The 15000-nt window shown below is 45.2% G+C and overlaps 1 protein-coding gene across 1 annotated transcript in view; it reads left to right on the forward strand.

Moving 5' to 3' along the window:
• rgs3a (regulator of G protein signaling 3a) overlaps window positions 1–15000 on the forward strand; it is a 269497-nt gene that overhangs the window by 147614 nt on the left and 106883 nt on the right. Inside the window, exons 11-13 of the mRNA XM_063210505.1 lie at window positions 8154–8393; window positions 8952–9168; window positions 12489–12845. Coding sequence (XP_063066575.1) covers window positions 8154–8393; window positions 8952–9168; window positions 12489–12845 — 814 coding nt within the window. The remainder of the gene's footprint in view (window positions 1–8153; window positions 8394–8951; window positions 9169–12488; window positions 12846–15000) is intronic.

Consider the following 15000-nt stretch of genomic DNA (forward strand, 5'->3'; position numbering starts at 1 on the left):
TGGATGTGGTCGTGCAGAGCATGACGTTGTAGCATCTCTACAGTGCACGATTGATTTGATCTTCTGAAGTATGCAGTGAGGGCTATAGCGGGACTAAAGGGATAGCTACAGTGCTAGGCCGCGATCACACTGGAAGCGGATTTATGCTTACAATCCGCAATGCGCGTCCAGCTGATTTATCCGTAATGATCAGACCAAGAGCGGATCTGCTGCGCCGGTTCGAATGCGGTGACCAGGCAACCTAACGGCTGAGCTGTCACTCGCAACGTAATCTATGGTGTTGTGTTATTTGAGGTTTGTGAAAACATACACATACATCTTCGTAAATTCATCTATGTAAAATGGATAGAAGACGAGCTGTCTTGCTCTCCGGAGGTTGGATCATCAATCTGATATAAATGTCGATAACGGTCTCGTAATAGAAACATCTGGATATCGGCAGGTGACGTGCAGCGGATTTTCCGCCTTGAGAACTCGATCGGCAGGTCGCGGAGAGGTAAAAAATCCGCAATACGCCTTGCACTGATATTCGACGTGGAATCCGCTCATTTTCATTAACAAACAACAGAACATATCCGCCTCCTACTGTAAAATCCGCGTCCAGTGTGATCGCGGCCTTATGGTGCAAAGACTATAATGTCACTTGGCATGCCATGGCTGCCATGACAACAGTTGCATTGTGGGATTCCATAGTATGATCAGGTCTCTGGGATGCAATTTTTCTGTGCATGACAATAACGGTTGTCAAGATAACTGTATTATGGTATGTTGCCTTGTACATCGTTACAGCAGCTGAATGATTGTACTGTCTTTCATAGTATGATACTTGGTGTCTGGGATGCAGTTTTTGTAGATGTATGACAACAGTGGTTGTCAAGACAACAGGATTATGGTATGTTGCCATAGTATGACATTGGGTCTCTAAGGTGCAGTCTTGTCATGTGACACAACGATGGATGTGATGGATTTAGTGTACCATGGGATGTTGTGCCCTGTATAGCATGACAGAAAGTGCGGCCTCTCGTACATGGCATCCTGTTTGCTGTGGTATAACAGCCAGTCTCTTCGGTTTACTGGTGTGTGAGATGACGGTAATGATATTTGGCTGTTGCTTCTACATGATGACGTGTGTTTTCATGCAAGGCCCTGAGAGCCTCCCCGGGGACAGCTGAGCAAGGGAAAGGGAATAAATACATAAAGGCAGCCAACTACTTGTACAAAACAGGACTGTGATGGTTAGCAGCAAACTACACAGCTGATATTGATGGTTATTTTGGTTTATGTTAAAATAAAATGGGTACCGTATCTCTGCACCTTGTATAATATACCTTTGGGCAGGATGCGGCTTCTTGTGTTTTGATTTCCACCACTAGAATCGAGTCTTATCATTTGGGCCAGGACTGTGAAAGGCTCTTTGGTGAAGACTACAGCCAAGCCTGCTCTTAGCTACACTTTTACTTCGCTACTTTGATGTTGGTTTATATAACATAGGCCTACATTCCTCTGTCTTGTGTCCATTTACAAAAAGCCACTCTTCATTCCACAACCTTACAATTCCCGGCTGTCTTCCGTTTTACATGGTCTTGACTGTGTCCTAATCCTGTTTTGTCCTGTCATGCAGGCCCGTCGACAGAGGGGGACAGAGAGGTCACTTGTCCCGTTGCAGGTCACTTGTGTCATTACATTGTCTGCATTGAGAGGGGGGCCCTTTCAGATGATTTTGTCCCGGGCCCAGTCAAAGCTGTCTCTTGGCTGTCTCTGCTGTCTCTTGGCTTCAGTGTTGCTGGCCGGCCTCCTCTTGTACTTCCTTCTGCTGTCATGTGTATCCTCAAAATGGCTTTTTTACAGAGCATTGCACTCAGCTGACGCTATCAGTTATTATTTTTCAGGGTATTGGTTAGAGTCCCTGGAGCAATGTGAGAGCAAACCGTTCTCTGAGTATGGCAGTGCAAATTTTACCTCCATGCTAGCAGTTAACATTGAGTCCTATGAGACCAGCTGGCGGCTAACTGGTCTCATAGGAGTCAATGTTAACTGCTTGCTTGGAGGTAAAATTTGCACTGCCGTACTCAGAGAACGGCTGAAAGTACAGTAGAAAGGTAAAACTCAATTATTTAACTCAAGGGGATGTGTAATATGAGCTTATTTCCAAAAATGGGACAGTATTACTTTAAGAAACTGTGAGGTTTAGCTTACTGCCCATTTATCATACCAACTGAAGTTTGTGTTCTGTCTGTGCAATGACTCTTTCATCTGGCTGAAGCACTGTAGTGCGGATTGCCTTTTTCTGTTTTTCATCCAACTAAGTAGATTTACAGTTAGATGACTGCAACATCTTACAGTGATAATCTGCTTCCTTATTCAGTAAGAAAATGGCAAAAGATTTAATTGTGTCTCATACGTACGCGTTGTGCCTGCCATATCTGATAGGCTTCTTGCCAGTGTGAGATCAAATGTGCTTTTGAAGTAGGAGAGAGAGAGGGGGGGGGGGGCTGCAACCCTCCGCAGACTTCTGGAAGTTTCAGATGCTTTGCAGAGTAATCTCTACCTTCTGCCCAATTGTGTTTTTCTTTCATTTGGTGTGTGTGTGTGTGTGTGTGTGTGTGTGTGCGTGTGCGTGTGCGTGTGCGTGTGTGTGTGTGTGTGTGCATGTGCATGTGTGTGTGTATGGGTGTGCGCACGTTTGTGTGTGCGTTTGTGGGAGCGTGTGTGTGTGTGTGTGTGTGTGTGTGTGTGTGTGTGTGTGTGTGTGTGTGTGTGTGTGTGTGTGTGTGTGTGTTGGATTGGGTATTACAGGACCCAGAGACAGCCAGACATAGACAGTCACACTGTGAGAGTCATCTGACAGACATCAAAAGAAAATCAATGGAATCTTCTGTTTGTGCTGTGTGTGTGTGTGTGCGTGTGGTGTTCTGCATGGAAATATGTGTAACAATCTCAGCTAAAAATACCCAGTTGCCACTGGAGGCTTTGCTGCGAGGTCGGTCTGTGTGTGTGTGTGTGTGTGTGTGTGTGTGTGTGTGTGTGTGTGTGTGTGTGTGTGTGTGTGTGTGTGTGTGTGTGTGTGTGTGTGTGTGTGTGTGTGTGTGTGTGTGCGTGCGTGTGTGTGTGTGTGTGCGCGCGCGCGCGTGTGTGTGTGTTCGTGCGTGCGGTATACACTCTAAGGATTTCGGCTAGACAGGAATTTGACGGAGCAACATCCTCTAACAGCGCTCTTTCTTATGCACAGTGTGTGTGCGTGTGTATGTGTGAATGTGTGTGTGTGTGTGTGTGTGTGTGTGTGTGTGTGTGTGTGTGTGTGTGTTACCAGTATGATGCATTAGAGAGAGAGAGAGAGAGGGAGAGAGAGAGAGAGAGAGAGAGAGAGAGAGAGAGAGAGAGAGAGAGAGAGAGAGAGAGAGAGAGAGAGAGAGCACTAATACCCCATTTTAGACTTAAAGAAACACTTGGGTTAGTCATCTCCCCTTAGAATAATCTTACTGTAGTAGCACAAATAACATCCGCTGCTGTGTTAATCCACAAATATCGCTAATGTTGCTATATGCTCTTGTTATCCTTATCCTTTCATTGCGACATTTGTTATTGGTACAGGAGTCATTGGGATCAGGCCAGGACAGTGCATTGCCATAGTGATGTGGCTGTTCTTCCTGACTGTGTTGAGTTCACATGAGGTTAGCTGTTCGTCTAAAGCCTTCAAGTCAATGGTTCTCAACCTTTTTTTTGAACAACTCTTCATAAGTCTTCCAACGCACCCTGTGCAGCAGTGTTTCCCCACCATGGGTACGTGTACCACTAAGGGTACGCAAGCATACCTCAGGAGGTACGCGGAAAATGTGATAATGACAATTGAATAGAGTATAGTCACACTGGGATAAAGGAATATATAGAGAGCATGGGATAGGGGCTACTCATGGTACAACAGAAAGGCTTAGGCAGGGGCGCAACTACAGCCTATGCGATCTATGCGTTGCAGGGGGGCGCCAGAGAGAGGGGGCGCCAAAGAGAGGGCGTTGGAGGGTGCCAAATAAATATTAAGTGTTTTTTTGGGGAGGGGGGGCACCAAAATCGTCCTTGCATAACCCCCCCCAGAAAACAGTAGTTACGTCCCTGGGCTTAGGTGGTACGCGAGTCAAAAAAGGTTGGCAAACACTGCTGTAGAGCTGTAGCGTCCCTGTTGAGGTCCAAGTCTACTCAGGGACAGAACCATGTAGTACTATAATACTTTCTATAATACTACTGTATCTACTTTCTACTTATCTCTTCTCTTTCTTTTCTCTTAAGCGCATCGAATGACATTTGTGTATGATAATGTGCTATATAAATTCTATTGCTCTTGCTATTTCGGGATGGATCCAAATTTTCCCCACAACTTTTTTTCCCCCAAACAAAAATGGGATACCTAGAAGTAAAAGTAGGATAGGCCTACCTGGACAATTTGCCACATGCATGCCCCCACCACTTTCCAAGCCACACATACACCACTGGTCAGAATCATTTGGGATGAGGGATAGGGATAGATTTGTCCCAAAGCCTGCTGCTGTCATTACCATTGCATTATATTGCATTTAGATGACAGGTTTATCCAAATCATCTCACTGAGAGGACATACATAGAAAAATATACAATGGTTCTCAAGGGGAGTAACTGAGTATAGTAGAATACTTCAACTTCAACCTAACTTCAACCTTGTCTGAGGTCTAAGTTCTAAGAAATCCGGACCCGTGTTTGTTTTTAGACACAGTGGTTCTACAGATAAGCAAGTGACTTTGAGATGTTTCGTTCTCTTGTCTTGTCTTGCCATGGGGATTCAGTGGCTACAAGTTATTTCTCGAAAGTCATGGGATGTGATCTAGAAATAAAACGAAGCATTGTGGCAGATGAGGTCATTTGTCAATGCTTGCCTAGTTATTGTTGTTGTGTTTTTCTTTTTCAGACAGATCACATTTGTATTCTAACCCCTGAGGACACGGACCCTGTTACAAATGAGCATTTACCAGGCAATGGCCAAGTTGTAATGTGTTATGAAACAGGCCCTGTGCACTGTCATGTGCAACCCTCTGAACTTAAGACCAGCTCCCTAGGCCCAAGCTGCCCCCGCGTTCCCTGTGTCCCCAGTGTACTCCTCTCTTACACCCCTCCCCCCCCCCGCGCGCACCACCTCCCTATACCACTAGGCCGCAGCTGCCCCCGTGTCCTCTATGTCCCCTGTCGTCCAGTGTCTCAGTGTACCTCTCTCTTGCCCCCCCCCATGTTACTATAGCCAGCTCATCCCCGATTGTTATCGTTGCATCTAAAAACATCTTTCCCACTGGGCCTTGTTTGTCTCCTCTGCATGAGCTAAATAGAAACACTGCTTGAGTCGCACGCCAGGGTCAAAACCGCCATATCATAGCAGAACATTTTAATTTTCTCTACCAACACATGGATTTATTTCTGTCTATTAAGGAAAAAAGTTAGAAAGAAATAAGGAACCATGCCATGTTGGCATTTCCTGTGCTGACACCAGCTTTGGTGATACATCAGAGGGGGAACATTTTTGTCTATGCCATAGTTTTTCCGGCAGGTTCTAAAGAAGCAGCAAATTATGTGAACTGGCTCTTTGTGAAAGGATGAGAGAGGCTAAAAGGGAATAATCGTTTCTGAATTTACAGCTCACGGCATCCAGTAGCAGTTGTCCAGAGCGCTGACTGTAAAACCTTACAACCTCAGCTCTTTCTCGCCAGACGGATGCAAGTTGATCCGCTGTGAATGTACCCGAAAGACGCATCAAAACAGTCTTGCTGGCATTTATGAGAATGATCCTCTCTCGCGCGCTCTCTTTCTCTCAGTCTCTCTCTCTTGGTCTTTCTCCCCCCTCCTTCTCTCTCTTTAACTTGGTGTGTGTGTGTGTGTGTACGTGCGTGCGTGTGTGCATGCGTGCGTGTGTGCGTGCGTGCGTGCGTGTGTGCGTGCGTGCGTGCGTGCGTGTGTGCGTGTGCCCACACGTGTGTGAGTGTGTGTGGCCTTGTCCGTGTATGCTTAAAAAATGTTTGTGATAGAGTGTGTGCATATGTGTTTAAGGGTGTGTGTGTTTTTATGTCTGGCGGATTGTGTCTTGGATGGAGGAATTCTCAAATAATTGAGGCCTAAAAGGTTCCGTACAAACATAGCAAGGATATCTGGGATTAATTAAAAGAGAATGTGTGTGTGTGTGTGTGTGTGTGTGTGTGTGTGTGTGTGTGTGTGTGTGTGTGTGTGTGTGTGTGTGTGTGTGTGTGTGTGTGTGTGTGTGTGTGTGTGTGTGTGTGTGTGTGTGTGTGTGTGTGTGTGTGTGAAATGAGACCTACAAGGAATGCAGATAGTTTCTAGTGTACACATACTGTTTATCATAATTAGGCTGCTACACCGCTAGAAGAGCATCACATCTATTTATATTTACTGATTTACACACACACACACACACACACACACACACACACACACACACACACACACACACACACACACACACACACACACACACACACACACACACACACACACACACACACACACACACACACACACACCACGCAGGCGCACACTAGCACTAGCTCTCTCTCTCTCTCTCTCTCTCTCTCTCTCTCTCTCTCTCTCTCTCTCTCTCTCTCTCGGGCGCGCGTGCAGGCACACACACACACACACACACACACACACACACACACACACACACACACACACACACACACACACACACACACACACACACACACACACACACACACACACACACACACACACACTGCCTGAGCCACAGGGCTAATGTATAATTCATTTACGTGCCTCCCTGGTGTTGTAATGCAGAGCGTGTTGTTTCTCATCAATACTCCAAGATGGCCGCTGGGCCGCTCCCTACTTCCCAGCCGCACCCCATTTGTCCACTTCCCAGACCAACAGTAAATAGCTCTTCACGCACACACACACACACATGCGCGCGTACGCACGCACGCACGCACACATGCACGCACGCACGCACACACACACACACACATGTACATGCACACGTGGGCACACACACACACACACACACACACACACACACACACACACACACACACACACACACACACACACACACACACAGGCACGCACACACACACACACACGCGCGCGCGCATGCACACACATGCGCGCGCACACACACACACAGGCACGCACGCACACACACACACACACAGGCACGCACACACACACACACACACACACACACACACACACACACACACACACACACACACACACACACACACACACACACACACACACACACACACACACACACACACACACACGCACGTACACACACACACACAGGCACGCACACACACATACACACACGTTGCGTCGACAGTGACATTCTGATGTTTGGTGTGCTGAGGGGTGACGTAGCGTCCCAGTGTTCACTCAGTCTCCCCCGGGACAAACAAAGCACTTGTTTGCTACTCTCTCTCTCTCTCTCTCTCTCTCTCTCTCTCTCTCTCTCTCTCTCTCTCTCTCTCTCTCTCTCTCTCTCTCTCTCTCTCTCTCTCTCTCTCTCTCTCTCTCTCTCTCTCTCTCTCTCTCTCTCTCACACTCTTTCTGTATATGATTGTATGGATTGTGTGCATGTGAGTGAACATCTAAGACGAAAGAAGATTAAAATGGCTCATATTTATTTTGTAACTCTTGTTTTTTTAGTCTGCTTGAGTTCTCTCTATACCATTTCTATTGTAAAAAGTATGTTGCGCCGACAAATTGACTGTGTTTATGTTGTTTGTGTTTGTGTTTCTTCTGCTTCTCCTCTATTTGCTGGATCCCAACAAGTCAGGGGTGCATTTCTCAAAAGCATAGTTTTTAGCCAGTTAGCAACTTGGGTAGTTGTCAATGTGAAATCGCATTGCAAACAACAACGTAGCTAACATAGTTAGGAACTATGGTTTTGAGGAATGCACCCCTGTTTTTTTTTTTGCATGTCTCTCATGTCATGTTCTCCCCAGATGCTGTAGCCTAAGCTTGCGGAGCCTAAGGTTGCTGAGTCGTGCTGTTTGTGTGTTTGTGTGTGTTTTCTGCGAGTCTTGTTTGCCTCTCTTTGCTGAAACCTAACAAGTCATTTGTGTTTTTTTCTCCATGTGTCTCTCGTGTCATGTATTCCCCAGATGCTGGAGCCTAAGCTTGCGGAGTCGTGCTACGTGGACGTCCCTCCCAGGGGAGTAGGTGTCGGGGGCGTCGGGGTCGGCGTCGGCGTTGGCGGTGGGGGTGTCTGTATCGGCGGCGCCAGCGACTCAGACCCGTCCCTCAGCAGTCCCTCGGAGGCTCCCGTCCCCACCAGCCCCCCCGGCAGTGACCTCACGTCCCTGGGGGGCTCCTCCTGCACCCCCCTGGACGAGAGCATGAAGGTGTGCACACCTCTCTTATCTCTCTACGTTTGAAGCAAAGCTTTTTTTCACGCTTGCCTTTCGTTCCATCTTAAACCCTTAGCACAGAGCCTATGTTATATGTTACTGTCACCGAAATTGCTATGGCTATGTCTTAAACTGTTACATAAGGCTCTAGATAATGTCATAGCCATGTTTTTAGGATGTAGTTGATTATTTTCAGCACATAGTGAAGAGGCCTGTCGGCGACCCCATCTGCAGCAAGAGGCTACTACGGTATACTTGTTGTATGGGACTTTTACTGTCATTTACTGTCTACAATAATTTGGTCTTACTGTGATATTGTTTTCTGGTCATTTTATTGTGTTATTGTGACATTATTTTATATTTTAATTTGAATATTGCCTTGCCCTACTATTGCGTTATTTATGTAATTTTATCAGTGGTCTTTGTTCTTAAATTGCCTTGTTTTTTAGCCTCAGACTTTTATTGTTGTTTATTTAGTGTCCTTGGGTATTTTTGAAAGTGGCTCTCAATACAATTTCATTGAAATAAAGTTATTGTTCTACTATTTCTTAGGTGCCCCCCACACCGCCCCCCTCCACCGAGGGAGAGGAGGAGGGCAAGAGCACGGAGTGGGAGGGGGAGGGGGACAGCTGGAGGGGGGGCCGGGGGGAGGAAGAGGATCACCGGAGCTTCAGCGCGGCCGAGACGGAGCAGGCAGAGACGGGGGATGAGGAGTCGCTCACAGGTGCCTGTGGAGGAGGAGGTGGAGGCGGAGGAGGAGGGGATGGAGGTGAGATGTGTTTATAGTGCAGGGCTGGACTGGTAATCTGGCATACAGGGCATTTTCCTGGTGGGCCAACAGTCCTCAGGGGCCGATGCTTTTGCTTTAGTTGTCCTTTTGTCTTTTTTTCCCCTTAGAGACTGGCCCACCATTTAGAAGGGGCAGCCCAATTTTAACAAACAATGAACTAAGGCATAATATCTTAGAAAAGGTCATAGAAATAATATCATAGAAAAGTAGATGGGCCGTGAGAGGAAAATGTCAATGTCAAAAATGCCCGGGCCAAATTTTTCTCCCAGCTCAGCCCTGTTATAGTGGTTGTCAACTACAGGATTTGAGCCTACTGTCAACCTTGTGCTTCAATGCATTTCAATTTTCTCTGTACTTGGGCCATACTAGAAAATGTCATTTTATTACCTAGTACAGTGTTTCCCAACCTTTTTTGAGCCAAGGCACACTTTTTCCCTTTAAAAAATGCATCACTGTAGCATGTAGCATGCTACACGGATCCATTGACTTTCACTAGCTTAGCGACATGCTCCGTCTTTTAACTTGTCTTAAAGCAAGACAACGGCTTACATGAAAAATAACACTTTACCACCTTTATAAACCCCGGCCAACGATTCTAACTGTATTAGTGGCATACCCCTTTAAGAGCTCTCTCATTTACAGTATATCACAAAAGTGAGTACAGCCCTCACAGTTTTTGCAGATTTGTGAGTATATCTTTTCATAGGAAAGCATTACAGAAATGTCACTTTGACACAATGATTAGTGGCCTTTTAGCAACATATGAGTGATTCTCTAATTTGCCTACACTTTTAAGTCTGTGGATTTTATTTGGCAATTCCATTAACTATTAACTGCATCCAATGATGTTTTGGACATTAGAAAACATTTATCTTTCATATAATACAGAAAGTGTAGACATAGCATTATTTCCCTCAGCAAGAATGAATATTTAATACTAGTTTTGGGCGTTTTCATGCCGTCCTGTTTTCCAAATGTCAGATTCAGTCTTTATATTAGCATGTAAAGAAACTTGTTTTGCCCAAGACGATTGCAAATGTTGATTCACAGTAATCATCACAATATGACAAAACTGTCAGAAAGACCACTGTCCTTTCCATTATACATGAAATTTGCCATTTTGTGTGTGTCCACGAAAACTGTGTTAACCGTGTCACGGTCTGAAACCTCCTCCATAAATCAGTAATGGTTTGGTCTTAGGCCATACGAATAACATCACGTGATGTCATAACCTCTTTGGCAGGATACGGGAAGACTTTTTGGTAAATTTTGAGCTCCATCCTTCCATAATTTAATCCATTCTTTTTCATGTTCTCATAGCGGGAAAATTGCCTGTCAACAGTGTTATCAACATATTCATAAGAATCTGAATTAGAAATCACATGTAGAAAAACACAGATAAAGCATACAGATACATGAATTGATTAAGGTGTTGTGGTGGAACTTCTGAGGTCCTCAGTTAGCACAACACCATAAAAATGGCTGAAATGTCAACGGTGTTACCGTCAATGGTGTTACAATTAAGTATGACAGTCAGGGTTGCCAGATGAGGCTGATGATTTCCAGCCCAAAAAATAATCAAAATCCGCCCTAAAAACCCGCCCAATTCTATTGATTTATATGGCAGTGGGAAGGTTTTTCTGATAGATGCCATTTTTACCCGCACACGGCCATCCTAAGCAGCCCAATAGGGCGGGAACCAGCCCAATCTGGCAACACTGATGACAGTTGAGGAGGAGTATGTTTTTGCCAATTTATATCCATATTGACAGACAAACAAACAAAATAATTTGTGTTCTAGGGAGATGGGTTTGTCTGCTCTGTTTTTTCTCCTAAAAAAGTGCCGACTTGTTCCCCTGCACTGTTGACCGTAACACAGTTGAGTTACACCGTTGACTGTTTTGAAAGTGTTTTTGTGCTATTGATCCCTTATGTGTTGGAAAAATCCTATGAACGTACACTAGGGATTATCTCTGGAGAAGGAAGTCTTGTGTAAGGAGGGTGACTATATTCAAATCAGACGTTACAGGGATTTATGATGAAAAATGTGTCAGTCTGTATCACACTGACTCATAAAATCCTACTTATGAAGCTCAACAATCACATTTTCTATATCAGTTGCACAGATTAATGACAACATTACTGCTAAGGGACATAAGCACTTTCAAACATATATTGTTTCAACTCTGTAGTATTTTTATATATGTTTGAAATGACATAGTATTTGTCCATAACACTGTTGACAAAATAATTAAGCAAATGTTCGCTTTCATTAGAGTATTTATCAAATGATTTAAAATTAAGCTTGGCAATTTGTTTGTTTGGAAACTTAAATATATACACTATGTAAACATCTAGGTCATTTAGTTGAAAAAAAATACTGATAATTGACATTTTGCTTTTGCCAAAAGCGTAGGGAAATCGTAGAATCACTCATATGTAACCGCTTAAATTTCTTGTTCACTCGGAAAAAAACAAAATACAGCCATTAATGTTTGAACATGTACTCACAAAAGTGAATACACCCCAGATTAAAATCCGGTAGAGAAGGGGTTGTGTTGGCTCAAATCGTCTCGAAATGAAAAGGGATTAAAAGGGAGGTCATTAGTGTGCGTTTCAAACTTTCTTTGCATTGAAGTTTTACATTTTGGGTGTGCACCTGGCTTAAATAGATTGGTGTGAGATTTGAATGCAATCCTATGGAGAATATCACAATCTGCTTCAGTAGTCACAGTGCATGTTGACGTGCATGTTTCTTTAAGGTGTATTTCAGATTGCCAATGTTGACAGCATTCATGCATCCCCAAACCATGTCAGTCCCACTACCATGCTTGGCTATTGAGAGGATACACTTTTTTGTGTAAAACTCACTTGTTTTACCACCATACATGCTTGACACCATCTAAAGCAAATTTGTTTATCTTGGTCTCAAGAAGAGATGAACAGATCAAGGATATGGATCACTGGAACCATGTCGTAGGATCTGAAGAGACCAAGATAAACAAATGAAAAGCTCTTTTCCAAAACGCTATATCCACCATTTTTGAATTTTTGCATTTTAATATTGGAATTGACTGATAAGAAGTCCTATCATCTATGTGTGAAATCTTCCTATTCAAATGTTTTGAGAACATACTTTTTTAACCTCTATAAAATGCATTTTGCAATGCAATTCCAATGGAATGCCCAATACAAAAATGTAAATTTCCCAACATTCTATAAAATGGATATATCTCATTTTGGAAAAGAGCTCCTCAAATTTACTTTAGACCCATGTTTTTGACCCATTTCCCATGCAGGTGGAGAGGAGGACAAGAACGGCTCCACCCTAAATGTGGGCGTGGACGTGGAGGACACCTGCCTGTCAGAGCCCCCGGACACCAACGCGCCTCCATCCTCCTCCTCCTCGTCCTTCGTCATCCCCGAGCTCCGGCTGGACCGCTCCTTCAGCGCCGACGCCCTCTCCTCCCCGGCCACCGACGAGGAGTACGACGAGGAGGAGGAAGAGGAGGATGACGATGATGATGAGGAGGACGATGACGATGAGGAGGAGGACAGTGATGATGCGTACCTGGAGAGGAGCGACAGTAAGCGCCGCAGCATGGTGGAGACCACGTCATCGGGCACCTGCGAGAAGCACGGCCCTGGGGGAGGAGGTGCTATAGACACACACACACACACACACACACACACACACATGCACTCACACGCACGCACGCACGCACACACACACACACACACACACACACACACACACACACACACACACACACACACACACACACACACACACACACACACACACACACACACACACACACACACACACATTCGAGAAGCACGGCCCAGGAGGAGGAGGCGCTATAGATACACATGCACACACACACACACACACACACACACACACACACACACACACACACACACACACACACACACACACACACACACACACACACACACACACACACAGGCACACACACTAGAGCGTGGCTCGGGCCGTTTTTTTCTGTCCGAGCCCGGCCCTCAGCCGACAGAAAAGTGATCAACCCCGACCCGAGCCCGAGACTAATTAAAATGTTTGTGTCCGAACCCGTCCGAAGCCCGAGACCACTGTAATAACAACAGAACCTGTGCGCAAGCAAGATTTTCTATGTGGCCTCCTTCATACTCAAAATAGCACGTGATAAATAGCCAGGATAGGCAACCAGGATGAGGCAATTTGCAGTAGCCTAATTTAGTTACGCACGCATAGTAAGTATAAACACACGCATACATGTGACAGCGCACCTTATGTTTCTTTCGGTTAGACCAGAGATGTTGGGTGCGGTGATCAAATGCATGGGAGGGGCGTGAGAGGATAAGAAAGGCGAAAACTAACGAATACGGTTTGGATGCAGTCAGCGCGGCTATGGACGCATTTGTTACGTTACTGTTAGTGCAAATAAATCCCCGCGAGCCGGTGAAGATGCCACTCCTTGTCGTTAAGAAGGATGGGCTATAAGTTCACCCCTGAAGAACAGTAGCCTGTTCGGCCCTCCAAGAGAATGTCATTTCCCCTGATGTCCATGCGGTCAATATAAAATCAGGAAAGGTTGCACGCGCATAGTTACAACTGTAGGCTACAGTGAAAGTGACAAGAATTAAGAACCTACGTGAAGGACATGAAATGTCACAGCGGACAAAGTAGTAACAGGAAACCTCTTCGCCCCTACCTTAGGCAACTCCACGTAGCGTGTGCGTCTTCTTTAATCCATATTATGCTCCTTGCTACCCCTTGCTGGAAATGTAATCCTTGGCGAGCAATGCAGTGACAAACTTCGTCATTTTATGTTCAACATTTAAGACGGCACCGAAGGCATGCTAAAACATGGCCTACACTAAGCCTACAACAAAAGACCACGCGTTCACTGACAACTGTATTTGGCGCTTATTAAGAAAGCAAGTTGACTCTGCATTCCTGCTCGGCTGACTGGGAGTGAGCGTCCATGTTGCCACTGGTAACTGGCGCGTGCATACAGCCAATAATAATCACTCGCACGAGTAGCCTACCAACATTTTCATTTATGCATATTCAATTACTTATTTTTTAATCACAAAACTGCCGTTTGCATGAACTGAAACGTTTCCTCTGATTGCTTACAATTTTCACAATGTCTGTTTGCTTCAAGCCCGAGCCCGACCCGAGTCCGACAGATATTCTATTTTTTTTGTCCGAGTCCGGCCCGGCCCGTCGGGTTCCGACCCGGCCCGTCGGGCTTCGGTCGGGTTGCCATGCTCTGACACACACACACATAGGAGGGGGTTTAGGCGTCCAAAACCCCCTTAGCAGTTGAGATTATGCTGGTCATCCGCAAATTTGAATATCATTGTAATAAATTGTGAATTGTAAATACTTTTCTGGAGTTCTACACCCCATTGGAGGACGATGTGCCATAGGAGGGGTCCCGAGCATGTATTTCCGGAACAGCATGCATATCTATGGTATGTCGAATAGGTAAACATAGCTAATTTGCATAATATTGGCTGGAGTTCAACTATAAACTGTCGGTCTAGTGGCACGAATTGCCTCTAGTCGCCAAAATCACGTCAGTCTCCCGCGACTCAATGCAAAGTCAATTTCTTCCGTCGTAGGAATGTGTGCATGTTAAATAAACATGAATAAACACAAATAAGGAAAATGTGGCAAATCTAAAGACTCCCTAAAGCAGTGTTTCTCAACCTTTTTTTAGGCGGGGCACCCTTTCAATTCAAAAATTTCAAGGCACCCCAAACCAACAAGCTGTAACATGGCATTGCATCCGATACCAC

This window comes from Engraulis encrasicolus, chromosome 11, assembly GCF_034702125.1.
Source record: "Engraulis encrasicolus isolate BLACKSEA-1 chromosome 11, IST_EnEncr_1.0, whole genome shotgun sequence".
Classification (NCBI taxonomy): domain Eukaryota; kingdom Metazoa; phylum Chordata; class Actinopteri; order Clupeiformes; family Engraulidae; genus Engraulis; species Engraulis encrasicolus.